This window comes from Aedes aegypti, chromosome 2 (assembly GCF_002204515.2).
Source record: "Aedes aegypti strain LVP_AGWG chromosome 2, AaegL5.0 Primary Assembly, whole genome shotgun sequence".
NCBI classification, from domain to species: Eukaryota; Metazoa; Arthropoda; class Insecta; order Diptera; family Culicidae; genus Aedes; species Aedes aegypti.
This window is the reverse complement of record NC_035108.1, coordinates 155,006,246-155,030,846: the sequence shown is the minus strand read 5'-3', so window position 1 is coordinate 155,030,846 and position 24,601 is coordinate 155,006,246. Positions and strand designations below refer to the sequence as shown.

General features: G+C 37.3%; 1 protein-coding gene across 1 annotated transcript in view; it reads right to left on the bottom strand.

The window, feature by feature from the left end:
* Positions 1-24,601, bottom strand: part of LOC5579452 — a 108,443-nt gene that overhangs the window by 49,218 nt on the left and 34,624 nt on the right. The window contains exon 3 of the mRNA XM_021842854.1: positions 932-1,075. Within this exon, the coding sequence (XP_021698546.1) occupies positions 932-1,075 (144 nt within the window). The remainder of the gene's footprint in view (positions 1-931; positions 1,076-24,601) is intronic.

The following is a 24,601-nucleotide window of genomic DNA, read 5'->3' as shown; positions in this document are numbered from 1 at the left end:
TTGTAGAACAAGTTTTAGGGTTGCAGACTGGTTTAAGCAATCCCGTAACATGATGGATGTCATTTTTGAATTTTCTCCATAGAAGTTCGAAGATCTTCTTTGTCGATTCTTTAGACTAAAAAGAATAGTTGACTAAGATATATCCGGGGGGAGGGGTGAGGAGCGATTAGTACGATACGACGAAGCTCTCCTTTTGTTATTAGACATTACTTTGTTATCATTTAAGATTAAATTGTTATTAAATAAAGTTAACGGGACTAATGATGTTTGCCGTTCAATGGCATATACTAGATTTGGTATATATAAGACATAGTTTGGAAACTTGTTGTTTGATTGACAACAGGTAACAATGTAATTGATGAAGGCCGTACGGAAAGTTTTTCATGATAATTATTAAAATGAGATGGAGGCTAGTTGATTACCTTAACAACAGGTGAAAACAAACACCCGGGAATCCTAAACCTAGGAATTCAGAATCTGGCTATTTCACCTTTTTAGCTTATATGGTTATTTTATGGCTAGAATAAAACATGTCAGCTGTATAATCACAATATTAGCTCACAGGGCGAATTTGGGCATACGCACCTATTTAGAGTCCAAACATAAAGAAAAACAAATTTTATTTTTAATGTATTCTTAACTATATAGAACTGAAGATGAATATTTGACATTGTTTTCCAATTAAAAACATGTTTAGAAATTAGGTATTTGCCAGCATTTTAGAGAACTGAACCTCTGTACGATGGTCGGTTCTTCAATACCGTTCAACCATAGCATTTTGTTTTGCTTGTTGTCACTGAACGAGTCAAAGCCTTATATAAGCACAGGATACGTATCAGACAAGATTAGACAGGATGATGTCGCACCGGACAACCATTGCATTGGTTTTCGAGGAAAGCATAAATATGATGACAAGGTTGGGTAAACTTACGCTTGGCACATCCTTTTAGTAGTCCAATCAGCACTACGTAATCTTTTTCGCAGCTGCACGTATTGGAGGATGGATCACAGTACACGTGATGCAGCTTGGCGTGGCACGTAAATTCGCACGGGGCTCCGACGTACATTCCTTTGGCTGTGGACAAGAGAGATAGGAAAGGAAAAACTTAGATAAGAAAAACAGGAAAAAAGTACCACCATGTTTAAGTAGAACCAGACGTACGGCAACAGGAAATAAATGTAGCAGCAAAAAATCAATCAATCAATCGATGAGTAATGTTGTTTCCTTTCGCGCATTTCACGCCTCCACACTTCAGTCGTGGTACGAGTCGGGGAAACAGTACATTACAACACTATTAAATTCAAATTTTATGGGCATTTTTATGACACTTTTCCAGTGGACGCATGTATAGTGTCAACATATATAGATAAAAAGAATGATGGTGGAAAGTATTGGATTGTAGCCAAGTTATGTAGTTACGGTGTGATAGAATGTTCATAATTGCTGGTTATGAAACTTTATTACGGATGTAACACATTGATAGTAAAAATTCAAAGGCATTGTTCAATTTTGTTTGCAAACTATGTTTATTGCGATTGTGGAAGAGAAACCTTTGTATGGTCAATTTGACAGAACAGCATATTGCTGCTATGTAGCCCTATCGTTCTACTTAGTCGCGCTTAGTCGACGACTAAGAAGCTTTTCTCAGATTTTTTCTCTACAATTTTCGCTTCAAGAAAGTATTCATCAAAAACATAAGAGAATTATTTATTGCGAGATCATGTGTAATATAACGCCCTGTAAGACATCAATCGAAAAGTTCAAGCTATATCAGACCAGGTGCATCTTAACACTATGTAAGACATGACACCTGGAATAATTTTGCCATATCTTACATAGGTCAGCAGCACTTCAACGCCCAAAGAATATTATTTAAAAATTCCAAGATGTTTCAACGCCCTACTGTCATCTGACCTCATCGTTTATAGATCAGGTGCGTTTGACGCCCTGTAGCTCGTCAATCGAAATTTCCAAGCTGTATATACACCTTGGAGTGATTTTACTCAGTCTCACGTAAATCAGATGCTTCTCAATCCTCTGAGGACATTGATTGAAAATTGCACGCTGTATTAACGTGCTGGAGAAATTAACCATAAGTAGATAAGGTGCATCTGAAAGCCCTGGAGTAATTTGACTCTCACAAAGATCAGGTACATCTTGAAGCCTTGTAAGACATGAGATAAAATTTATAAGCTGTATCCACGTCCAGTAATTTTACCTTATTCTAAGTAGATCAAGTACATCTTGGTGCCATGAGGGCATCAATTTGAAATTCTAAGCCATATAAACGCCCTGTAGTTATTCGACCTTATCCTTCGTAGGTCGGTGTGCATCTTGACGCCCTGTTTTACATCAGATGAAAATCATAAGCGGCATGAACACCCTGGAGTTATTCGATCTTATAGCACGTGGAGCAGGTGTACTTAACCCCTTGTTCGATATCAATGAAAGTTTCCTAGCTGTATCCTTGCCCTGGAGTAATTTGATCTTGTCTCACGTAGATCAGGTGCATCTGAATACAATGGTAGCAAATTCCAAGCCGTATCAACGCCCCGGAGTAATTTGTTTTAAGTATCAGGTGCATCTTATTGTCATTTGAGGTGTATTAACGCCCTGGAGTATTTTAACATTTTTTATGCTTCATCGATCAGGTGCATCGTTACGCCCTATAGGGCGTGGAATGAAAAATTATAAGCCTTGGAGTAATTTAACTTTATTCTACGACAACAAGATGCATCTTAACGCCCTGTAAGACATCATCCCTGGAATATTTTGACCATAACTCACGTAGATCAGATGCACCTCAACTCCCTGAGGACATTACTTGAATAATCCAGGCGGTATCAACGCCCTGGAGTCATTTGACTTTATTCTTTGTAGATCAGGTGCATCGCCCTGTAGGACATGAGTTGTAAATTATAAGTTGTATCAGTGCTTTGGAGTAATTCATTCTACACTTGGTCTCCAGTGTACTTAACGCCCTGTATGATATCAATTGACATTTCCAAGCTATATTAACTCCCTGGAGTAATTTACCCTAAGTAGATCAGGTGCATTATACGCCCTGCAACACATCTATTGAAAATTCCAAGTTGTATTAACAACCTGGAGTAATTTGACCTTATCTCACGAAGATCAGGTGCATTTTGACGCCCTGTAGGACATCAGATGGAAATGATAAACTGTATCAACGTCTGGAGTAATTTGATCTTATCCCATGGAAATCATCTGCATTTTAACCCCTTGAAGACATTGGTTGAAAGTTCTAGTTTTATGAATACCATGGAGTAGATTGATCTTATTCAAGTAAATCAGGTAGATCATGATGTCCTAAGGGCAACTATTGAAAACTATAAGCTGTATCAACGTCCTGGAGTTATTCGATTTTATTTCTCGTAAATCAGGTCTACTTAACGCCATGTATGACATCATTCGAAATTTTGGAGCAATACAGTAATGTCCCGAATTTGTCAGCCCCATGCTGCATTTAGGGTTGACAAAAACAGGATAATTTTTTTCGACTGGTTTCAAGTGTTATTTGAACTTAAGGAATTACTTTTATGATTTGTTTAACATTAAAAATTATGTTTTTACCTTTATTTTCTATGTACCGTTACATTGATAAGTTTCTTGGATAATTATGAGGAATTTCAAATTTCAAAAATTCACTCCTTAGATGATTGTATAGACGTGGCCAAGGTCATAATTGACTTTATGCATCCAATATTGCCAGTATAGATGTGTTTAGTCTAATTATGATAAATATAAATTTTAGGCTAACAAAATCGGGTCAAAAAGGGTGCTAAAATCGGGGGCAGACAAAATCGGTGGCTGACAAAATCGGGTCATTACTGTATTCACCCCCTGAAGTAGTTTGACCGTAACCTTGATATTATTCGATTGCTTGTACCATTTCCGCATCGTAGGAAAATAACACATAGTCATTTATTTATGCAAAACTTGTCATCTCGCACTACCTCCCCTATTGGAGCTTTGCCCTATGTATAATTCTTTCAAAATTTCATCATTTTTTAAAATAATCCTCCTTGATATTGTCGTCGCTCAGTTATTGGAATAGTAAACATGGTTGAATTTATTATTCTTCCAAAATGTCATCGTTTTTAATTTATAACTCTTAATTTATATCCAATGACAAGGCGCACGACCGTGGGTAAGAATTTGGAATGTCGGGACCAAACCTGATACTGTTGAACATAGAACAACTAGGTCACCTTGAATTGACTACATATAAGGGCGAACACGAAATTATTGCGACACCGAAAATGTCATGCCAATTTTCTTATAATGTTTAAAATCAAACTAAAATTTTATGGTAGTTTTATACGTATATTTACTTCAAAAATAACAGAAAAGTTAATCGATGGAGCCTTGAGTGTAAAATTGAAGGCATTTTCGCTTGAAGCCCTCCATTAAAGTCATTACAGTGTCATCCGGTACCAGTTTCTCAGTTTGTTTTTCATTTTCTTAACATGTCCTTCTCGTTTTGTACTGTCTTCTTGCTCTTCCGAAGTTCCCGCTTCATTATTGCCCAGTACTGCTCCACCGGGCGCAGCTCCGGACAGTTTGGCGGATTCATGTCTTTTGGAACAATATGGACAGATTTGGCCTCATACCGCTCCAGGACACTTTTAGAAAAGTGGCATGATGCCAAATCTGGCCAATGTAGCGGAGCTTCGTCGTGCTGCTGCAAAAACGGTAAAAGGCGCTTCTCGAGGCACTCAGATTTATAGTTCTCGCCATTTACTGTGCCCTTTGTCACGAAAGGCTCACTCCTCAGTCCGCAAGAGCAGATGGCTTGCCAAATGAGATATTTGGAGGTGAACTTCGACATTTTCTTCTTCTTAAATTTGTCGTCCACATCGAACTTGCTCTTGCCGGTGAAAAACTCCAACCCCGGAATTTGCTTAAAATCGGCTTTTATATACGCTTCGTCGTCCATCACACAGCAGCCATATTTTGTCAGCATCTTTTCGTAGAGCTTCCGTGCCCGAGTTTTAGCCGTCGATTGTTGCCGCTCATCGTGGTTTGGGAAGTTCTGTACCTTGTATGTATGTAGTTCAGCTCTCTTCTTTGCATTCTGGACTTAGCTCTGCGATATGCCGATCTTTTTAGCCAAATCACGGCTTGAGACGTTGGGATTTGCTTTAATCATCCGCTTCTCCTTTCCCTCCGTCTTTTTGTTCTCCGGTCCCGGTTTTCTTCCAGCTCCTTTGCCGTGGTCCAACGTCAACCGCTCCTGGAACCGCTTCATCACTCTGGAGACGGTTGAATGGTGAACGTGAACATTTTTCCCAACTGCCGGTGCGACAGGTCAGGAAATTCCAGGTGTTTGGAAAGAATTTGATCTCTTGAATCGCGTTGGTTCACCTCCATTTTCGTTGAATCGAAAAACCCGACTTCGAGTTTGACAGTATGTAAACAATACACATCAATGAGGAAGTGTGCAAAATTTGGTTGATTTGTATCCAATGGTAGAAAAGTTATGCCCTGTTGAATGTGTCGCAATAATTTCGTGTTCGATCTTTAATGCACTTTTATACGTAGAACCTTTACTAACTTTGGCGGCTTTTAGTAAAAGGTTTTGAAGAAATGCATTAAAAGTTCCTTCGGTACGGATGGTTTCCTTCTCATGGTGAATTTTTGTTGTGAATGTGACTTCTAGCTAAATTACATTCCTTACGAAAACATTTAGCTTATATGGTGAAGTCGATGACTTCGATTGATACCATGAAAACCAGAAGTCGCATAGCAGTATATGAACAAAGTCGTTCATTTATACAAACTGCATCACTCCCGTACAACATGGTGGATGAAATCACTTGATCGATGAGTTTTCACGCATGAAACTCTTTTTTATGAGTTCATATGTACTTCCGTTTCATCACGTATAGGGGGGCTGGGGGCAAGAAGGACACCTTAAGATATATAGGTTCAGATCATGGTTGATTAGCTCAATTTTTGAAGATTATTCCAGTGTAGAGGCAAGCTCAGCTCTTGTTCTGAATGATGTTATCAAAAGATTTCAAAAATATAAGAAACACATGATGATTTGAAATTTTTGAAAATGTCCCTTCTTATGAGGTTTTTAAACGAGGAACGGGGCAAGAGTGCCACTCGTATGGGGCAAGAAGACCACCAAAGCAAAATGCCACAAATTTTGTATATTATTATTTCCCCGCCTAAAGGATAAATTGTAGAGTAAGTAAAGATAAAAACTGAGGGATAAAAGTTGACTTATAGTTAAAAAGTAATTTTACGAAATTAATTTAGTTTTCATCTTATTTGACTGTAACAATAATAGTAAACATTTTCAGAAACCATTTTGAATGTCTAAGATGATTTCTTTTGATTTTATTTAGTAGGAAACATTGATTGAATGCAATATTAAAAAAAAAAAAGAAAATTGAGGTGTCCCTCTTGCCCCATAAGACATACTGTTATTATATATGTAAAATTTAATGTAAAAAGGACTTTTTCGAAAAAAAATCCTCACAGCTATATTAAACAATTGAAAATCATCAATACTGTGCGGAAAAATCAATATGTCTTGTATTTATTGGTAGTCAAACCTTGTTTTCCAGTCTTACATTCTTATAATATTTCGCATATTTTGAGTTGGTGAGTTAAAGACATTTTTCTAATTTTTTGTACTAAACATTTTGAACTGTAATATTTACACAACCCTCAATTAGTACTCAATTTATACTTATCCTGAGTTTAACATCAAAAAATTGATTTGAACTACGTGAAATTAGAGATGGCACTCTTGCCCCGGGTGTCCTTCTTGCCCCATGTCCCCCTACCTTTACAAAGTAAGTCGGATCAATCCGTAGCAGCTGTCAAATAAATTAAGTCGCCTAAGAGTACGGACTAACTCGCAAGAGAATCTACACACTCGCATTGCATGTTATGCTTCATCATATAAAATATGTACGTACAGTCAACTCTCCATAACTCGCTATTTAAGGGACCATCGAGTTAGGGAGGTATCGAGTAGAACACAAAACCAGTGCAAATGGGATCCAAGATAATTCCTATGTCAATGTCGCAGGTCATAGCAGTTCAAATTTTCTCCCTAGGGGTAATCGTTCGAATTGTTCCGAATCAAATGGAAATACCTGTGATGATGTCGCCACAGATAACTCATATTCCGCCTCTTGTGGGCTTCATGGCCGTGCGGTTAGTGTTACCAAGCATTTAGCCGCATCGAGACAAGGAGTGTGGGTTCGATTCCCGCTTCAGTCCGGAAAACTTTTCGTCAGGAATGTATTTCGACTGTGCCACTGGGCGTTGCATGCTGGTCCGTTGTCTAGTGTGGTGCTTCCTTCAAAAAGCAAATCATCCACTGGAAGTTTTAACGTGTCGGTGTTTCTTCATCAATGAAAAATTCCAATAAAAAATCAACCAAAAATGTACCTACTGCTAGTAACATGTCTGCCTCTGATTTTGATTTTTCAACTGAACAATAAAATGAAAGGATTGATCGAATGATAAAAGGCGTCACTATGACTGAGGCGAAAGTTGGCGAAAAACTTAATAATAAAATTGTTATTACACTACGTAATGTTTTTTTTTAAATAACTCAATTTTTTTTTTAATTTGAATACCTGTTTTTTGAACGATAAAAAAGACGAGCTGTTTTATTTTCTAACAGCTGATAACATACATATAGCAGTTATTACTATAAATTATTTGAAACCAAAAGAGATCAAAACTTTTTTGTTTATGATAATGATCGACTGGATGGAGCATGTGGTGGAACTGCTATCATTATTCATATGCGTAGAAAGCATTATTATTACTAGTTATTCGACACCATTTGCAATTATTTTCGAGCGGGCTGGACTACATATGAAACATACATCGTAGTCTTGAGGTTAACATATCTTTGCAAACAAAACTTGATATTGACAATGCTCTCGAAACTTTATTAAATCCCATTGTTGAAGCAAGGGACATTGCAATACCAAAATTTGAATAAAATTCGAATCCGTGATTATTAACGATGATCTTAAAATCTTGATCGGTCTTGAAAACGTGTGAAGATAGCAATTTTAATACACTCGCAATCTTGCTATGAAAATTATATGGCAGAATCTGCAAACAGATATTAAAAACGGTTTACTCCATTGAAAAAAACAAAAATTTAGAAAATAAGATTTCTTAATTGGAACTTGGCTCTTAACCTCGAAAAATAAAAAGCTCGAAAGTCAATTCAGATATTGAAAGAGGAATACAAATTATTACCTACTAATTGTGAAAAAGCTCAAAAATTTGCTATGCTGTTTGAGAGCGCACACAATTTTAATCTAGAACTAAATTGTCCAATTGAAAATCGAGTTACTCAGGACTTGGAAAGCATTCTCAATCAAGAAAACGTTTTCGAAAATTCCTGGGGGAATAATTTGGAAGAAGTGACAACTATTATTAAAAAAATCTGGAAGCCCCTGGCGGTGGTGGAGTCATAGGTACTCAATCAATTCGTTGAACATACAAACCAACTTGTGTATCATGCTTTCCAATAGTGACTGATGATTACATACTACGTAGTCCATCGCTGTCCTAATGAGCATTGCCCTTTTTGCAATATGTATGGCAAACATCAGCTCGGCGTGGACCCTACCCCTTCTGCCACCTACACTTTTGCATTTGAAATCCTATTTTACTAGCAATTAGACTCGATCCGGTTTATTACTGGCACTCAAGCAATCTGCAAATTAAGCTCACCAAATCCACCCAAACCCATGCTGTGCGAAACCCATCGCCATCAACGGGTCGGTTCCGGTGGGGTGGCCCCCATGGTGGAATTGCAGCATAAAACATTTAGTCACGACATTTCACCACCGCACGACGGAGTGCAGTTCCACAACTGAGGGATCCAGTGGCGTATGTGGTCACGAACAATTCCATTTAACAAACCTTATTTAATTCTGAATTCGACCGCTAGGTGGTACTAGAGGGCATGGAAGTTTTACTTTTGTTTTGCAAATATCTCAGGAGCCAGTCCATTTAGAAAGATGATGTCTTCGGCAAAGTTGTTTAGTATGTTAAGGACTATCATTGTTCAAGCTAGTTAATTCAAAATGTTGCCACTAGGCGGTACTAGTGAGCATGGAACTTTTGTTTGCAGATATCTCAGGAACCTGACCACTTAGAAAGATAGTTCCTTTGCAAAGGAACCTTTTTCCTTTCCTTGGTGTGTGTCGTTCGCAATCTTCGTATCGCATCTTTTATACCGCTTGTTTTTCGTGAAAATTTCGTTGTTTCGTTTGCACTTAAAATTTGATTTTGTTGTGTCTAATCGCGTATTGTAAAGTGCTACTCATCAGACTACAAATTTTGTCAGTTGTGTGTAGAAATCATCCTATTTAGCCTGCTTAATTTCTCGTGCAAGAGAATCATCACCTTTCAACAACATACAACACAATCTCAAGCGCCATTCACCATTGTTCCGTTATCGTCTCAACCGGACTCTGCCATCGCACGTTCAGCCAACTAGTTGTGAAGCTATAGCTATAGCAAATTTCATCGAAATATTAGAGCATCTCCAGCAGTTCAATAATGATTACTCACTGCGAGGCTTGCAAGGTTGAAATCGTTGCTGAGGATATTGTTGTGGCTTGTGAGGGTCTCTGCGAGGCACAACGTCATTTTCATGCCCGATGTGTTGGTTTATCCTATGACGAAGGCTGCGCTTGTCTGCATCGTAATATCTTCTGGATGTGTGATTCATGCAGAGATGCAATTGAGCGAGGTCGTTTTCGTAACTCTTTCACCGACAAAAATAGCAGCGGTTTTGTAACAAAAAATGAAGTTGTATGCTTGAAGTCGGAAGTGAACCGAACTAATGCGATTGTATCGCAAATGGTAACAAGTTCTAATGCATCGAAACAACCTACTCCAGAGCAGCCTGTTGTCCGTGATCCTGTTTGCCGTTCTCCGTTATCATCTACGAGGATGAATGCAAGCGATCACCTTGATATACTAGCTTCAAACGACACCGTACTTCAACTGTATGTTAGCAACATCGCACCGGATGTAACTGAACACGAAGTTAAACAAATGGTTTGCGAATCCATAGGAGTCAACGACGTTTATCATCTGAAATGTTTGGCGCCTTCTTGGAGAGACACTTCAACGCTCAACTACATATCGTACAAAGTGACAGTCGATGCAAAGCTTCGTGATTGTGCCTTCAAAGCCTCGAATTGGCCAAGTGGAGTGCGATGTCGCGAGTTCAGAGACTTTTCCAATTCAGTGTGTCGTCCATCCTCCCGAGAATCTCAATATTTATTTGCAGTTTAGACACTCTATACGTAATACGGCAAATTTTGATAATTATGTGTTTTTTAATAATTGTTTTGTGTTCATGTATTATTGCTCTAAACATTGTTAACGAATAACTGTTATGTATGCTGAATCATTCAATAGTAATCTGTACGACAATAAGGTCGAAGATGAAATCAGAAATAAATAAATAAATAAATAAATAAATAAATAAATAAACAAAGTAGTTCAGTAGCTCAAGGGCTATCATTATTTGAACCAAAAAATAGGATATTTTGCCACCAGGCGGCGCTAGTGACCATGAAATTTTGGTTTTACGGATACTGCACGATCTTCACTTTATAGACAGGCACCTTCGTCAAAGTTGTTCAGAAGCTCAGGGATTATCATTATTTTACAAAATATCGAACTTTAAGGATTAAACAAAGAAAGAATTTTAGCTACTGAACAACTCTGCCGAAGATGCTATCTTTCTAAGTGATCAGGCTCCTGAGATATTTGCGAAACAAATAGTTTATGCTCACTAGCGCTGCCTGGTGGTGAAATTTTGAATCAATTTGCTCAAATAATGATAGCCCTTGAGCTACTGAACAATTTTGCCGAAGACATCATCTTTCTATGTGTTCATACTCCTGGGATATTCGCAAAACCAAGGGTGTTGTACAAAGTACAACGCGCGACTACTCGCGTTACAAAAATTCGCGCGACGACCGAAAGGTTAAAATAATGGGTAAATATATTCCGACACTTCTGATTGTCAAAAGCTTCGGCCCTCATTCGTCGCGTGCTACGCCACTTTGGTCACCTACCTAATAGGGCAATTGAGATGACGAGAGGGATGTTTCCCCCTCGGCAGTTTTGCAGTAAGCGTATTTACTCAAACTAAAAATAAACTGAAACACGAACACAGAAGGAACCGTTCGGATAGCCGTACCGATTAATGGATCCCATGGGGTGAGAAAAAGAAAACTTCAACGTTTTGCCACTGTTTCGGACGGCTTCCGAGTCTGTAGGAGAAATAACGTGCCCGCATCTGCAGTTTCGATCCTTATCAGCTCTGAAGGGGCAGGAGCTTACTGGGAAAAAACGGCTACGAGTTGGATGTATTGTTTTGGCTGTGATACTTGAGCGACATGCAATCAATAACTGTGCCTTTGAAATCAATTGTCCATTCATTCGGAATAACATCCAAACGGAAGACATTACCAAAAAAATCAAAATAGGCTCTTAAAACTAGAGCATTTGGTTCTTAGAATTGGAGTTTTGATGAATATCCTTCGTGTGCGATTTGACAGATTACATTAAATTATTCTGACAATGTATGTTGGAAAATTGAAGATTTTTATTTTTTATTTTTTCAATCAAATCTTTATGCCAAACACTGTCGAATGCTTTTTCTAGAAAAGCAAGACCAGTTGAATAGCTCTCAGACTTGTTAAAAAAACGTAAAAATTAATGAATACCTATCCGCTTATTGGCAAAACTGATTGATATGGATCATCATTCTGCTAAAAATAACTTTTTCAAAAAGTTTACTTCCAAAAAAAATGGTACATTGTTCGCTTTGTCAGGAAAATACACCAACTGAAAACATATGTTAAAATATATCAACCAAGAATGATAGGCTAATTTCTGGAAGTAAATGAAAAACCGAATTCAGTACTATACCATTGAAATTCCACTAGAGTTTGTATACTTTGACAGATACGTGTATTTCGACCTCAACTGTAAGGCTTGAGGCTTTTTTAATGCTATGGATAATTTTTAAAACGTATTGTCCAGTTAACAGATGACACAATTTAATATGTAATAAAAATATGTTTAAATGTATTAGCATCGTATTCAAAACATTGCATTTCATATTGCCCCACCCGTCTCAACTTGCCCTGTTGTACCTTAAGGACTATTTAGGGCATATTTTTCCAGCATGTCCCGAGGGACCCGAGGAGGAAAGAATAACACGCCAATAACTTATGCATACCATATTTTGGTATCATACCATAATTAGGTATTGTTCAGTTATCAATACCTCATTTTGGTATTATAATGGTATTTGAAAAACATGTTTAAAACAATTAAAAATACTTCATTTTGGTATTCGATAGCTATTGAGGACTGCTGGAGGTATTGAACTATTATTGAAAAATATCACTTTTGTATGAAAATCCATCATGTATCATTTAGGTATTACAATACCTGATCTTGTTATCAGTTTGGTATTTATAGAATATGCAGAAGGTATTATTTGAGGTAGGGGGAGATCCCCCAGTACCGGACACTTAAGCCATTAAATTCATAATTCGAAAAATGTTGATTGTATGGGCTCGTGTTACCCATTTATGATAAATATTATCATTTTTATAGTGTACAAAAAAAAATTTGAAAATATAAATATGAATTTTGACATTGCGTTTTGATGATGTATTTTAGTACCAAATTGATCGATCTTGAAAGGTGGCACCCAATACCGGACACGATCTGGAAATGCCTTGAATTCTGTAAATTTGAACATCATTGAATATGTACACTATAGGAATAGTTTATAATTACCAATTCAATGCATTGGCAACATTTACAAGAATGATTTGAGTTTTTCTTAGTTTGCAAGATGCCTATCAAAAACCTCTTTCATATATGATGAAAAATAGCACATTTTACAATGTTGTTCTGAATGTTCATTCTTCTTAATTTTATTGCATGTTTGATACCATGATCGACGGAACTTATGAAAAATGAAAGTATTTTGAGACACTGACGCAATAATTACAAATACATCATATAACAAATCAAGCTGTCCGAAACTGAGAGATAGAGGGTGCTTAACCAAAATTGTAATTTGTCCATATTTAGTTCAATTATGGTACAAAATACATTCATACTATCAAATAAGGATTATGTTCGATCATGCTTGCGGGATCCAATGTATTTTTTCATATTCAAAATAATTACTAAATAGGCTCAAAATTAAGAAGATACGTCAATTTTTCAAAGATTTTCATACTTTTCTACGTTTTTAAAAAGGCATGCATATTTCAAGGATGTGTTATTCTACGCAAACACTATTCTACATAAGAGCTTTCTTTTCTTCTAATAAACCATCTTGATTGGACCATGATTTCTCAATGTTTCGACTTTGTCCGGTATTGGGTGCTGTCCGGCACTGGGGGATCTCCCCCTATTTTACCTCTATGCAGGGCTCATTCATATCTCATTCAGGTTGTAAGTATTGGAAATTATCTGGTATGGAATACCTCAATTTGGTATTCAGTAGTTATTTTCTTCTGCTCGGGGAGTAAGACGTTATTGATATGGATATGTGCAATACCCTACTACTAAAACAACAACAACAGCAACAACAACATATATGGTGGTTATATGTTCCACATTGATTGGAACAGTCATCACGCAACGATGGTTCACAAATATTTTAGCATAAAATTTTATTTTTCGTGAATAGTGGTGCAACTCCTTAGCCGTGGTTAGAGTCCTCGGCTACAAAGCAAAGCCATGCTGAAGTTGCCTGGGTTCGATTCCCAGTCGGTCCAGGATCTTTTCGTAATGGAAATTTCCTTGACTTCCCTGGGCATATAGTATCGTCTTACTTGCCACACGATATACGATTGTGAAAATGGCAACTTTGGCAAAGAAAGCTCTCAATTAATGACTGTGGAAGTGCTCATTGAAAACAGCTGAGAAGCAGGCTCTGTTCCAGTGAGGACGTAATGCCAAGAAGTGGAGAGGTACAATTCCGAAAATGAGTTATACAAAATGTTTAACGTAGGTACATGTTTTATTTTAGCTATGAACTCTTTAAAATCAGTGATTGAAACTTCGTTCGGAAATAACGCACCTTGACCCATAATCAAGAAAACTGTGTAACTGAGAATGCAAGCATGAAGGATCGAGTTCGAGTGGCTGATTGACTGACGGGAAAAGTGAGAGACGACAGTTTTACCGTTGTATCGATTTATGAGTAAACAACATCATTGGCATTTGGGACCTGCAGTCAGTAGACATCGGTTTACATTTATTTTGATGGACAGAAGCAGTATTGTTGAAATAAAATACCTGTCCATCAAAGGCAAGGAAAGTTGCTGTGAACTTACTCTGAAGTATTGATTGAATGAGTTGCGAGAAGGAGAATTGCAAAACTTTCGATGTGAATTAAAACCTCAAACTCTTGGCTGCGTCGAACGGGTAAACTATTTCGAAAAACTTTCTCGGATAAAAAATCCCAGGCACATCATTTTTTTCTTTTCAATTATCTTGGAATATTTTCGAAAAGAGTCAGTTCACTTGCTCAATCGTACGGAGAATAAATGAAATAAGACGATGCACTATTTGCATTAGGGAGGTTCAAAACTTAAAAATGTTTGAGAATCCATTCTCCCAGTCCCATATGTTCCTTACCACCCTTACCATAAAAATAGCATTTAGTTGAATCTTCTGCTTTCTAGGTGCAGATTTAATGGTGACCCAGAGACAATGTAGGTTTATATGGAAATTACTATGGATAAATTTTGAGATGTGTTGTAATGTAAGTACAAACTTATTATTCCATAGTAAAAACTCATTCTTAAAACCATAATAGAGAAATTTGGTAAAGAGAGAAATTCAATCCGACGAATAGCACAAGAGATATTTATGAGTTTGTTGGCTATTATTTAGCCTAATATGGGATTATAGCCCTGCAAACATGTACAAAAATCCCAAACAAAATAGGGTCAAATAGGATTTGTTTCTTCAGCAACATCTTTCATAAAGGTTTGAAGAATGAGTTTTCAGTATGGGATGATGAGTTTCTACTTACATTATAGTACTAGCGTGTTTGGAACATTTATCAAAATTTCTCCATAGTAATTTTCATATAAACCTACGTTGACTTTGGGCCACCTTTAAATCACCTCTGAAAACGATGAAAATTTCACAGAACGCTATTTTTATTGTAAAGATGATAAGAAGCATCATTGGATTTTCAAACATTTTTAAAATTTGAATGCCCTAATATGCATTAATGTTTGTATGATTACCCAGCTTGAATCCTCTCAAAGGGCTCCACAGCTTGTAGGTTGAAGCGCCAATTTAGCAGATAGAGAGTCGTGGGTTCAATCTCCACCGGAGCACGTGGTTCATTTTCGCAATTTCAACTACATTTTTTAAATTTGACACATATTCGGTGTGTACAGTGGTGGCGAAGTCGACATTTAGTGTGCGTGACATCCGTGTATGGTACAAATTGTTCCTGAAAGTAGTCAGGATGAGATTGTTAAAAAGAAACATGAATGTTGCTAGTATCCAATTTACGAAGTATACCGTAACTACGCTAACGCTAACGCTAACGTGACATCCGTGTATGGTACAAAATATTTCACAATCACATGCAAGCGAGTTCCCGTCATAAGCCGTTTAAATTAGTGACATAGTTATTTTTGTTTACGTTCTTCCTCTACTAATACAAAGCCATGGCTTCTTATTCCACAACTTAGTATATATTTTCATTGGTGTGTACCTGGGGGTGCGGTCTCGAACATTTTGATCATTCAATTTGAACACATTTTTTTCCACCAGTGCTAACCGTTGTTTGTTTGCTTGTAGCGCAGGAAACCAGGGTTGGGAAAAAATCTGAAATTCATTCTACAGTAGCCAAACAAAGCCAATCGCAGTCAGCGAAGTCAGTGAAAGTCACGCCTATCGCTGCCGTAGGCAAAGAGCCTTGAAATATTCAAAAAAAACCGTTGCTAAGGGCAACCCAAAATTACCGTAGAAAAATGTTCTATTTCCCGCTGCATTTCCCGCATTTATAGCCTTCAATGACACTAACGATTTAGAAAATTCATGCACCCAACATGGACCGATGCACGAGTTCACTTTTTGACGTTTGAGCGGTGCCGTGTTATTTACGTGACCATGGCAACGAGTGAATTCGGCACCGCTCAAACGTCAAATTAGTGAACACGTGCATTGGTCCATAGGCTACTTGATGAGATTCACATTTTTGAACTATTGTACTGGGAAAGCCACGTGATTTTCGCGAAATTCAAGCCTACTACTATTACCATTCCCAGCACTGCTACTCCAATTTGATGAGGGCAATCAGTCCAAAGAATCAGCTGAAACAGATTATTTCTGACCGTATGTTAGTATAAACATTAGAGTTGTTCAAAAAATCTGTTTTGCTCCACACCGCTCATTCGATTCAAGATCAAATTCTGAGTGTCCTCCCGTTGTTGATAAACGAGCACTGTAGAAAAATTTGCGATTAGATATAAATCAATATCTAATTACTGAGCCGTCCAACTTGAAAACGGTCTTCAGCAAAATTGTAGCTGATAAATGTATCTCACAGTATCAACGTAGAACTAATTTCGAAGAGCACATGGACAAACACTATGACCGATTGAATGATTTGCTTGCTTTTCCCATAGTAATTCTCATATAAACTTTGAAGGGCTTGTGCAGTCTCAATTTTCAGCCGAATGAGCTCAAATTTTGGGAGGACACTCAGAATTTGATCTTGAATCGAATAAGTGGTGTGGAGCAAAAACGAATTTTTTGAACCACTCTAATAAACATATTTTACAAAAGTTCTGTATATATTACGCATGAATAAGACCAAGTAAAACGTTTCTTCAACAGTTGATTGTTTTTGTGTCACATAAAATGTATAACATATTTTAGCGTGGCGAAATAATGACCGCACATTTCTAGGCATACTAGGATCATTTTGATGAAAAGTTGAGCTTGACAGCAGCCTGGCTGCTTGTTGATATCCAGTTGGCACCCCTTAGGTGTGTACATATTAATATCCAAACATTTAGATTTAGAATATTATAAATCCTTTGGCTGGATTTGCCTTGAACTAGAAAATTCAAATGTGCAAATTATATAGACAGTTAGATACATCTAATTTGTATTAAAGGAAGTTTTGGTGTTTCCAACGCTTTGTATAAATTAGAATAAATACTAAAAACTAGAAGAAGTAATTTACAGGGTGTCCGCATATTATCCGTACAAACTTTGAAGGCATGCTTCTATCAAGCTGAACAAATTAAACATTCCTACATGCTTTGATATTTTGACCTTTTATGTTCATAAGCAGCAAGTTTAACACATTCCTGATTTCAAATATTTGAAAAACCGACCTAAATGTGTTGAGTTGTCTTAATGAGTGCCATTTTTTAAACTTTTAACGGAAGTGAAATGTCCTTCTAACTCATAAAATTTGAACCGTATAATATTTGTTTCAGGTTATCGCCAAGAATGCCTGTAGATCATCGTAACTATCAGTAGGAACTTGGGATTCAGCGCATGATGAATTTAGAAAGAAAATATCTCTTGTTGACTAGTGGCCGCGGGAAAAATTACTCCGAATCATTTAATTGGGCAAATGTCAGTATGAAGCAGTCATTTGAAAAAGACTAAAAATTATATTTTGTGTTAACATATAGAAGTATTGAAAAAGGTAGGACTTTGATTTTTTATTGAGAGATAATCATATGCGGATAATAAGCGGACAGCATGAATGCAAGAGCTCGAGGAGAAATCAATGGGACAGATTTATTGTGAAATCCTTTGAGGGATTGCTACATGAACCCATGCAGAAGTTACATCTATCTATATAAATAAAAATGGAGTGGTGTTTGTATGTCACGAAATGGCTTGAGAACGGCTCGACTGATTAGAATGATTCTTCCATAGTTATGTTCCTGAAGTGTTCCGACGTGTTTGTGTATATAAAAAGCAAAGGTTAATTAACGGGAAAGTTGAATAAACAGGAGTGAACGGAGCTTCCATTTTGCACGGAGCGTTCCATGGCGTTTTTCAACAGCCTACTTGATGGCAAGACGAAGTTTGCCGGGACCACTAGTCTATAAATAAAAATGGAGTTTTTATGTTACAAAATGCCTTAAGAACGGATGAACGAATTGACGTATGTTTTTCACAGTTGCATTCAACAAGGGATGCGACGTGATAGTGCGAGGAAAAAGTTTGGGAAAGTCTCCGGAATAATCTGGAAAACTGGAGAAGACTAATGTGTCATTTTGTACGGGGAATTACATGACATTTTACAACAGCCTACTGATGGCAAACAAAGGCTTCGTGCTCCGAGCCGAACTGTGTAGGGATAAGAATGGAAGAATCTTGACGGGCGGACGTGAAGTGATCGAAAGGTGGAAGCAACACTACGACGAACACAAATTTCATAACGCCAAAAATGACCGTTTTTGACACACACCCACCCCCTCGTAACACATTGTATAAATTTTTCAATTTTCTATGATCTGTAACATCTCAAGGACACCCACCCACCCTTTTAGGCGTTATGAAATTTGTGAATGGGCCCAAGGTGCTATCCCAGATTATCTTCCGTCGTTTATCACCAACAGCAAATGAGTTTGTGGGAAGTTATCAAGTTGGCCGCTCAATGGCCGTTTGACGACGGATCAAATATTCACTGTACGACACATCCTCCAGAAATGTCGTGAACACCAAGTCAACCAACGCATCACCTGTTCATCGATTTCAAGGCGTAGTATCAACCGCAAAGAGCTATGGAAAACCATGGACGAGTACAACTTTCCCGGGAAGCTCACAAGACTAATAAGAGTAACGATGGACGGTATACAGAATAGCGTGAAGATTTCGGGCGAACATTCCAGTTCGTTCGAATCCCGCCGGAGACTTCGACAAGGTGATTCGTGTCAACTGTTCAACATCGCGCTAGAAAGTGTCATGCGGAGAGCCGAGTTTAAAAACCGAGGTACAGTTTTCACAAGATCCACCCAGTATGTTTGCTTTGCGGATGATACGGATCAAGGTATGTAGAAAGGAGGTAGTCCAATATGTCAGATTTTCCATTCTGCCATCTTGAAATACTAAATGACAGCTGGCAAGTTTGTTTTGATTGTGAACTAACACTATATTGAAACAACGTATCATAAAAATATTCTACGACAAAGTTCGCTTATTTATTTGTTGTTATTTGTTCAATCGGTCGGTTGTCAGTTTTGAGCGCTGTCCGTAATTGTTAATTTTTTGCTGTAACTGTGTCTGGAAATTCGTCAAATCACTTCAAAACAACGGATCCGAAAGCTTCAGATTTGGTGTCACCGATTATCGAATCTACAGCCGTTTTTCCAAGATAATACCAAATAATTGTGTTCAGCCGTACCGCCATGGACTGCAAGAAGTGCTTTGCTAGAGTTGCGACAAAAGAAGAGCAATTCATTCATTGTAATGGACCGTGTGGTGTGATATTCCATGCCGCTTGCGTTGGGTTAGACAAAGTTGATCTCGCTGCTGTGTCGCCTCCAAAGAGAAACAGTTTTTGGCTTTGCGACGAATGTTTGGCTAAGTTTGTGCTATGGAGAACCGAACGAAAGGAGGAGAACATGGAATCGATCGCCCCAACGGACAGAACGAAGCAGAAATCAATACTTCAACGCGATGTCGACGATCTGAAGGCAAAAGTGGATTCCATACTGTCTGTACTAGCGGCAAGTTCTATCTGTGCTCTGAATACTGTGATGCTGCATTCTACTCCTACCTCCTCACGGCACTTTGATAATGTGTTGAGAGAAGCTGCCTACGGTGGGACTTCATGTGTTGCCGATGCATCAGAACGATCTTCGAACACAACTGCCGGGGATGAAAACTTCTCATTATTGTTGACGAACATCGACAGCAGCGTTTCAGAGAAAGATGTGCAAATGATGGTTTCGCAATGTTTGGGTGTCTGTGATGCAGAATGTAAATATGTAAAAAAGTTAGTTCCACGATGGGTTGACAGTAGTACTTTAGATTATATCTCCTTTAAAATAGTTTTAAACTGCAAGTGGAAAACTATCGCAATGAAATCATCTACATGGCCAAAGAATATAAGATTTCGAGAGTTTAGAAGAAGGCAATGTACGTGGAAACCCGACACTCTGTAGAACTAAAACTTTTTGTTATTGTAAATTATTTTGATTTTTTAATGTTTTGATTGTCCTGCTTGATTTTCTGCTCTATGTAATTTGTTTAGTTTTTATGACCGTATTAAGAATAATTTTGTTTGTTTGCGAATTGCACTGTTTTAAGATTAAGTATATATTCAATTAGACTACAATAAGTCCGTTGAATCAAACAAATAAAGAATTATCAAGCACATACTTCGAATTGTTTTTGGTTTAATTTCACTAAATTCGTTTTTTGTGATTCAGAGATATCAGATGCAGGGCTTCACAGAGCAGCTATAAAATGTTCTTTTTAATCTCACGGGGTACACATTACAGGCAATTCCTCACCAACTTTTAAAATTTGTTGTAATACCGAACAGTCCATGCTTTGTCTTTCCGAATTTGAACAGATATGGTTCTCAATCAAAACATCTTCTGCGATTCAGAACACTTAAACATTACATTAATGACGAGAGTTCGAGTCGTGACGAAAAACTTTATGGATGCAGGAGAAAATTTTTACTTCACTGTATTTATGTTTGTTGAAGTAAACATTAACTAACAACCCCATAGAAACGGTAGCGTGAAAACAGTGTACACAAACCCGCCAGCTATCCAACTCGCCAGCTGTCACTTCCACCTTCCCCGCAGCTAACCACACCGCGAACCTACTGACTGCTTATAGGGTGTCCGCGAATTATCCGTACAAACTTTGAGCATAGTTCTATGCAATTAAGCGGAATAATTTCAGTATTCTTGCATGGTATAATACATTGAGCAATTCTCGCTGAAACCAGGCCGCCATCGGCACCCATCGTTAGAATTCCAATTTTATGTCACTGATCGCTAGTTTTCGATAAAACTTAAGGGTGGTCCTTTCTGTTTTCTCAAATTGGTGGACCCCTCGTACGCCAGCTAGCTGAACAGTTTGCGAAAAAGCCCATTTTTAGATAAATCTTGGGTATTTCTTCACGGGATATGTCCCATATTTCGCTTGGAACACATAGCAAACTTAGTGGCATCGTATAGAGAAAGGATATAGCTTTCATTTAAACTTGAAAAAATTTTGGCGGCCATTTTGAATTTGGCCGCCATCTTGAATTTTGTTAGAAAAATCGATTTTTCACCATCAGCGCACCGCTAGTTTTGAATTCTGAGATCACCATCAGAAAGCTGAGAATAAATTGCGTAAGATAGGCTACAGAAACTAGGTGAGCAATGGTATTTACCCTATCAAATGAACGATGTTAATCATGTTATACGATGAGTATAATGTAAATCATGTTATACGATTTTGACGTATATGGCGAGTGCAATCAATACAAACATCATTTTGTGTACAACAAAGAAACAAGTTTTCAACCATTGGTGTTTTATTCGAGTCGAGTAAAGAATAAGAATATTAATTGTAGTGAAAAAATCTGGCGGCCATCTTGAATTTTGACGCCATTTTGATTTTAGGTAGTAAAATTGATTATTCACCTTGATAGCACTCAGCATGTCGAATTTAGAGGCTACCAATAAAAAAAGGTTACGCATACTCTTCTTCTTATTATTCTTCATTTTACTGACGTTACGTCTCTATTGGAACCGAGACTGATACTCAGCTTTATTAGTTAGAAATTCAGGTTATTAAACAGGATTTTTTTTAATGCGATTTCTGACAACAGAATAATTCTTCGACATATCTTTGAATTCAGTATTAATGAATAAATAAATTCAATACATGAAAACCGTCAAATAACATTGATTGTTTTAAACAAACATTTTTTCACCCTATTCATTGTTGTTCATTGTATGAAGTTTATAGATTGCGTGTCGGGACATTAGTAAGCCTTGTGGTAATATCTGTAGTTCTAACGTAAAACATTGACAAAAGTTCATTAATTTATAATGAAAGTCTTAAATTTTGAAGCAAAAAACATCCTTGATTTTCTAAGCCATAAAGTATCGTTTTAAGTACCGCCCAACATGCATGTGAAAAATAGCGAAATTGAATGATGAGAAGCAGGTTTTGTTCTTATGGGGACGTAATGCCGAAAGGCAGGTGTATAATTTCGAGGTTAGAAAAACTGGCGGCCATCTTGGCTTTCGACGCCATCTTGGTTTTTAGTAGTTGCATGATTTTTTACCATCTCAGTGCTCATCATGTTGAATTATGAGGCCCCCGTTAAAAAAAAACAGTCAGATTCTATCTTTCTTATCTTTTGTCAGCTGTTCAACTGATTGTTCATTTGTATCAATGGTTTTAGACCAAATAAATGAAAGAAATAATGCTATTTTACAACTCGAAGATATGCAGAAGAATCTTTCAGGTAGCAAATAAGCGTTAAAAAAATCCTATTTGATAATTTGTTTTTTAAAACTAGTTAACCTGAAGGGCTGGCTCTGTTCCAGTAGGTACGTAACGTGAGAAAAAAGAAGAACAAGAAGAAGAATAAGTGTAACGGTAGCATTTAAATTCAACATGTTGAGTGCTAACAAGGTGAAAACTCATTCTACTACTTAAAACCAAGATGGCGTCAAAATCCAAGATGGCCGCCAGATTTATTCACTCAAATTAATACTCCCATTCTTCATCTGTCTCAAATAATACACCAACGATTGAAAACTTGTTTCTTTGTTGTACAAAAAATTATGTTTGCATTGATTGCACTCGCCATATACGTCAAAATAGTAGAACATAATTTGGAAAATCGTTCATATCATAGGGTAAATACCTTTGCTCACCTAGTTTTTGTAGCCTATCATACGCAATTTTTCCTCAGCTTTCTGATGATGATCTCAGAATTCAAAACTAGCGGTGCGCTAATGGTGAAAAATCGATTTTTCTAACAAAATTCAAGATGGCGGCCAAATTCAAAATGGCCGCCAAAATTTTTTCAAGTTCAAATGAAAGCTATATCCTTTCTCTATACGATGCCACTAAGTTTGCTATGTGTTCCAAGCGAAATATGGGACATATCCCGTGAAGAATACCCAAGATTTATCTAAAAATGGGCTTTTTCGCAAACTGTTCAGCTAGCTGGCGTACGAGGGGTCCACCAATTTGAGAAAACAGAAAGGACCACCCTTAAGTTTTATCGAAAACTAGCAATCAGTGACATAAAATCGGAATTCTAACGATGGGTGCCGATGGCGGCCTGGTTTCAGCGAGAATTGCTCATTGACCTATTATAATCTTAAGCAGTAAGTTTCACACATTTCCAATTTCATTATTATTATTATCTTTATTTATGAGATTTTCAGCCCTAGGATTTCCAATTTCAAACATTTGTAAAACCAGGCTAAAAGTGTTGAAAGGTCTTAGAGAGAGCCGTTTTTCGAGCTTTTTGAGAGATGATAAAAGTTCATAGAACTAACAGGATTTTAATTGACTGATTTTCTATTTCCAGCCTAACTTGAAGCCAAGGACCTGTAAGTAGGTTACTTGAAACAGAAATAGAAAATTTTGATTAATCTATTTAAGATGTTAGGAAGAAAAAATCTCTAAAATGACTAGCGGCCCTCAGGAATAACGTCTCCGAAAAATTAAAATTTGCCTATCTCAGAAAGAAGTAATAATTTTTAAATTATTTGAAATTCTATTTTCTGTCAACATATGGATGGCAGAAAATTTGGAAGGGTGGCAGATCTGTACACCCGGTTGAAACGTGAAGCGACAAAAGTAGGCTTGGGGTGAATGCGTCAAAAACATAGTACATGCTGATAGGCGGAACCGACCGCAACAGAGCCCGTCTAGGAAGCAGTGTCACGATAGACGGGAATACCTTCGAGGTGGTTCATGAGTTCGTCTACCTCGGATTCTTATTAACGGCTGATAACAACGGCAGTCATGAAATACGGAGGCGTATCATCAATGGGCTCCAGAAGAAGCTGCAATCTAGAAAGATTCATCCCCACACAAAATTTACCATATACAAAACGCTTAACACCTCGTTAACGAGGTTTTATCAAACTGATTGATGTAACACCAAGTATATAAATAAAATAAATAAATGAATATGTTCAAAGAGAACATTTTCCATATATTTCTATAAGAATTAAAATATTTTTTTTCTGAAAAAATAATTTCAATGCATTACTGAGATCATTGAAATAATAATTCTTCAATTTGCCACGCAAGTATATCTTATGATTTATATTCCAGGAAGCTATTGAATAAAGAGAAAACCTTATATGGGAAAAACAGCTTCAATAACATTTCCGACCGATTTAAAATATCAATAGCATGAGCCTACTGGGCGTGTACCGCTCTCCAGTGGTGAAAATATTCGCAGCACAAAGCACCTCACGAGTGTAAACTAGAGATGGTCGGGTTTCACATTTTTCAAACCCGAACCTGACCCGTACC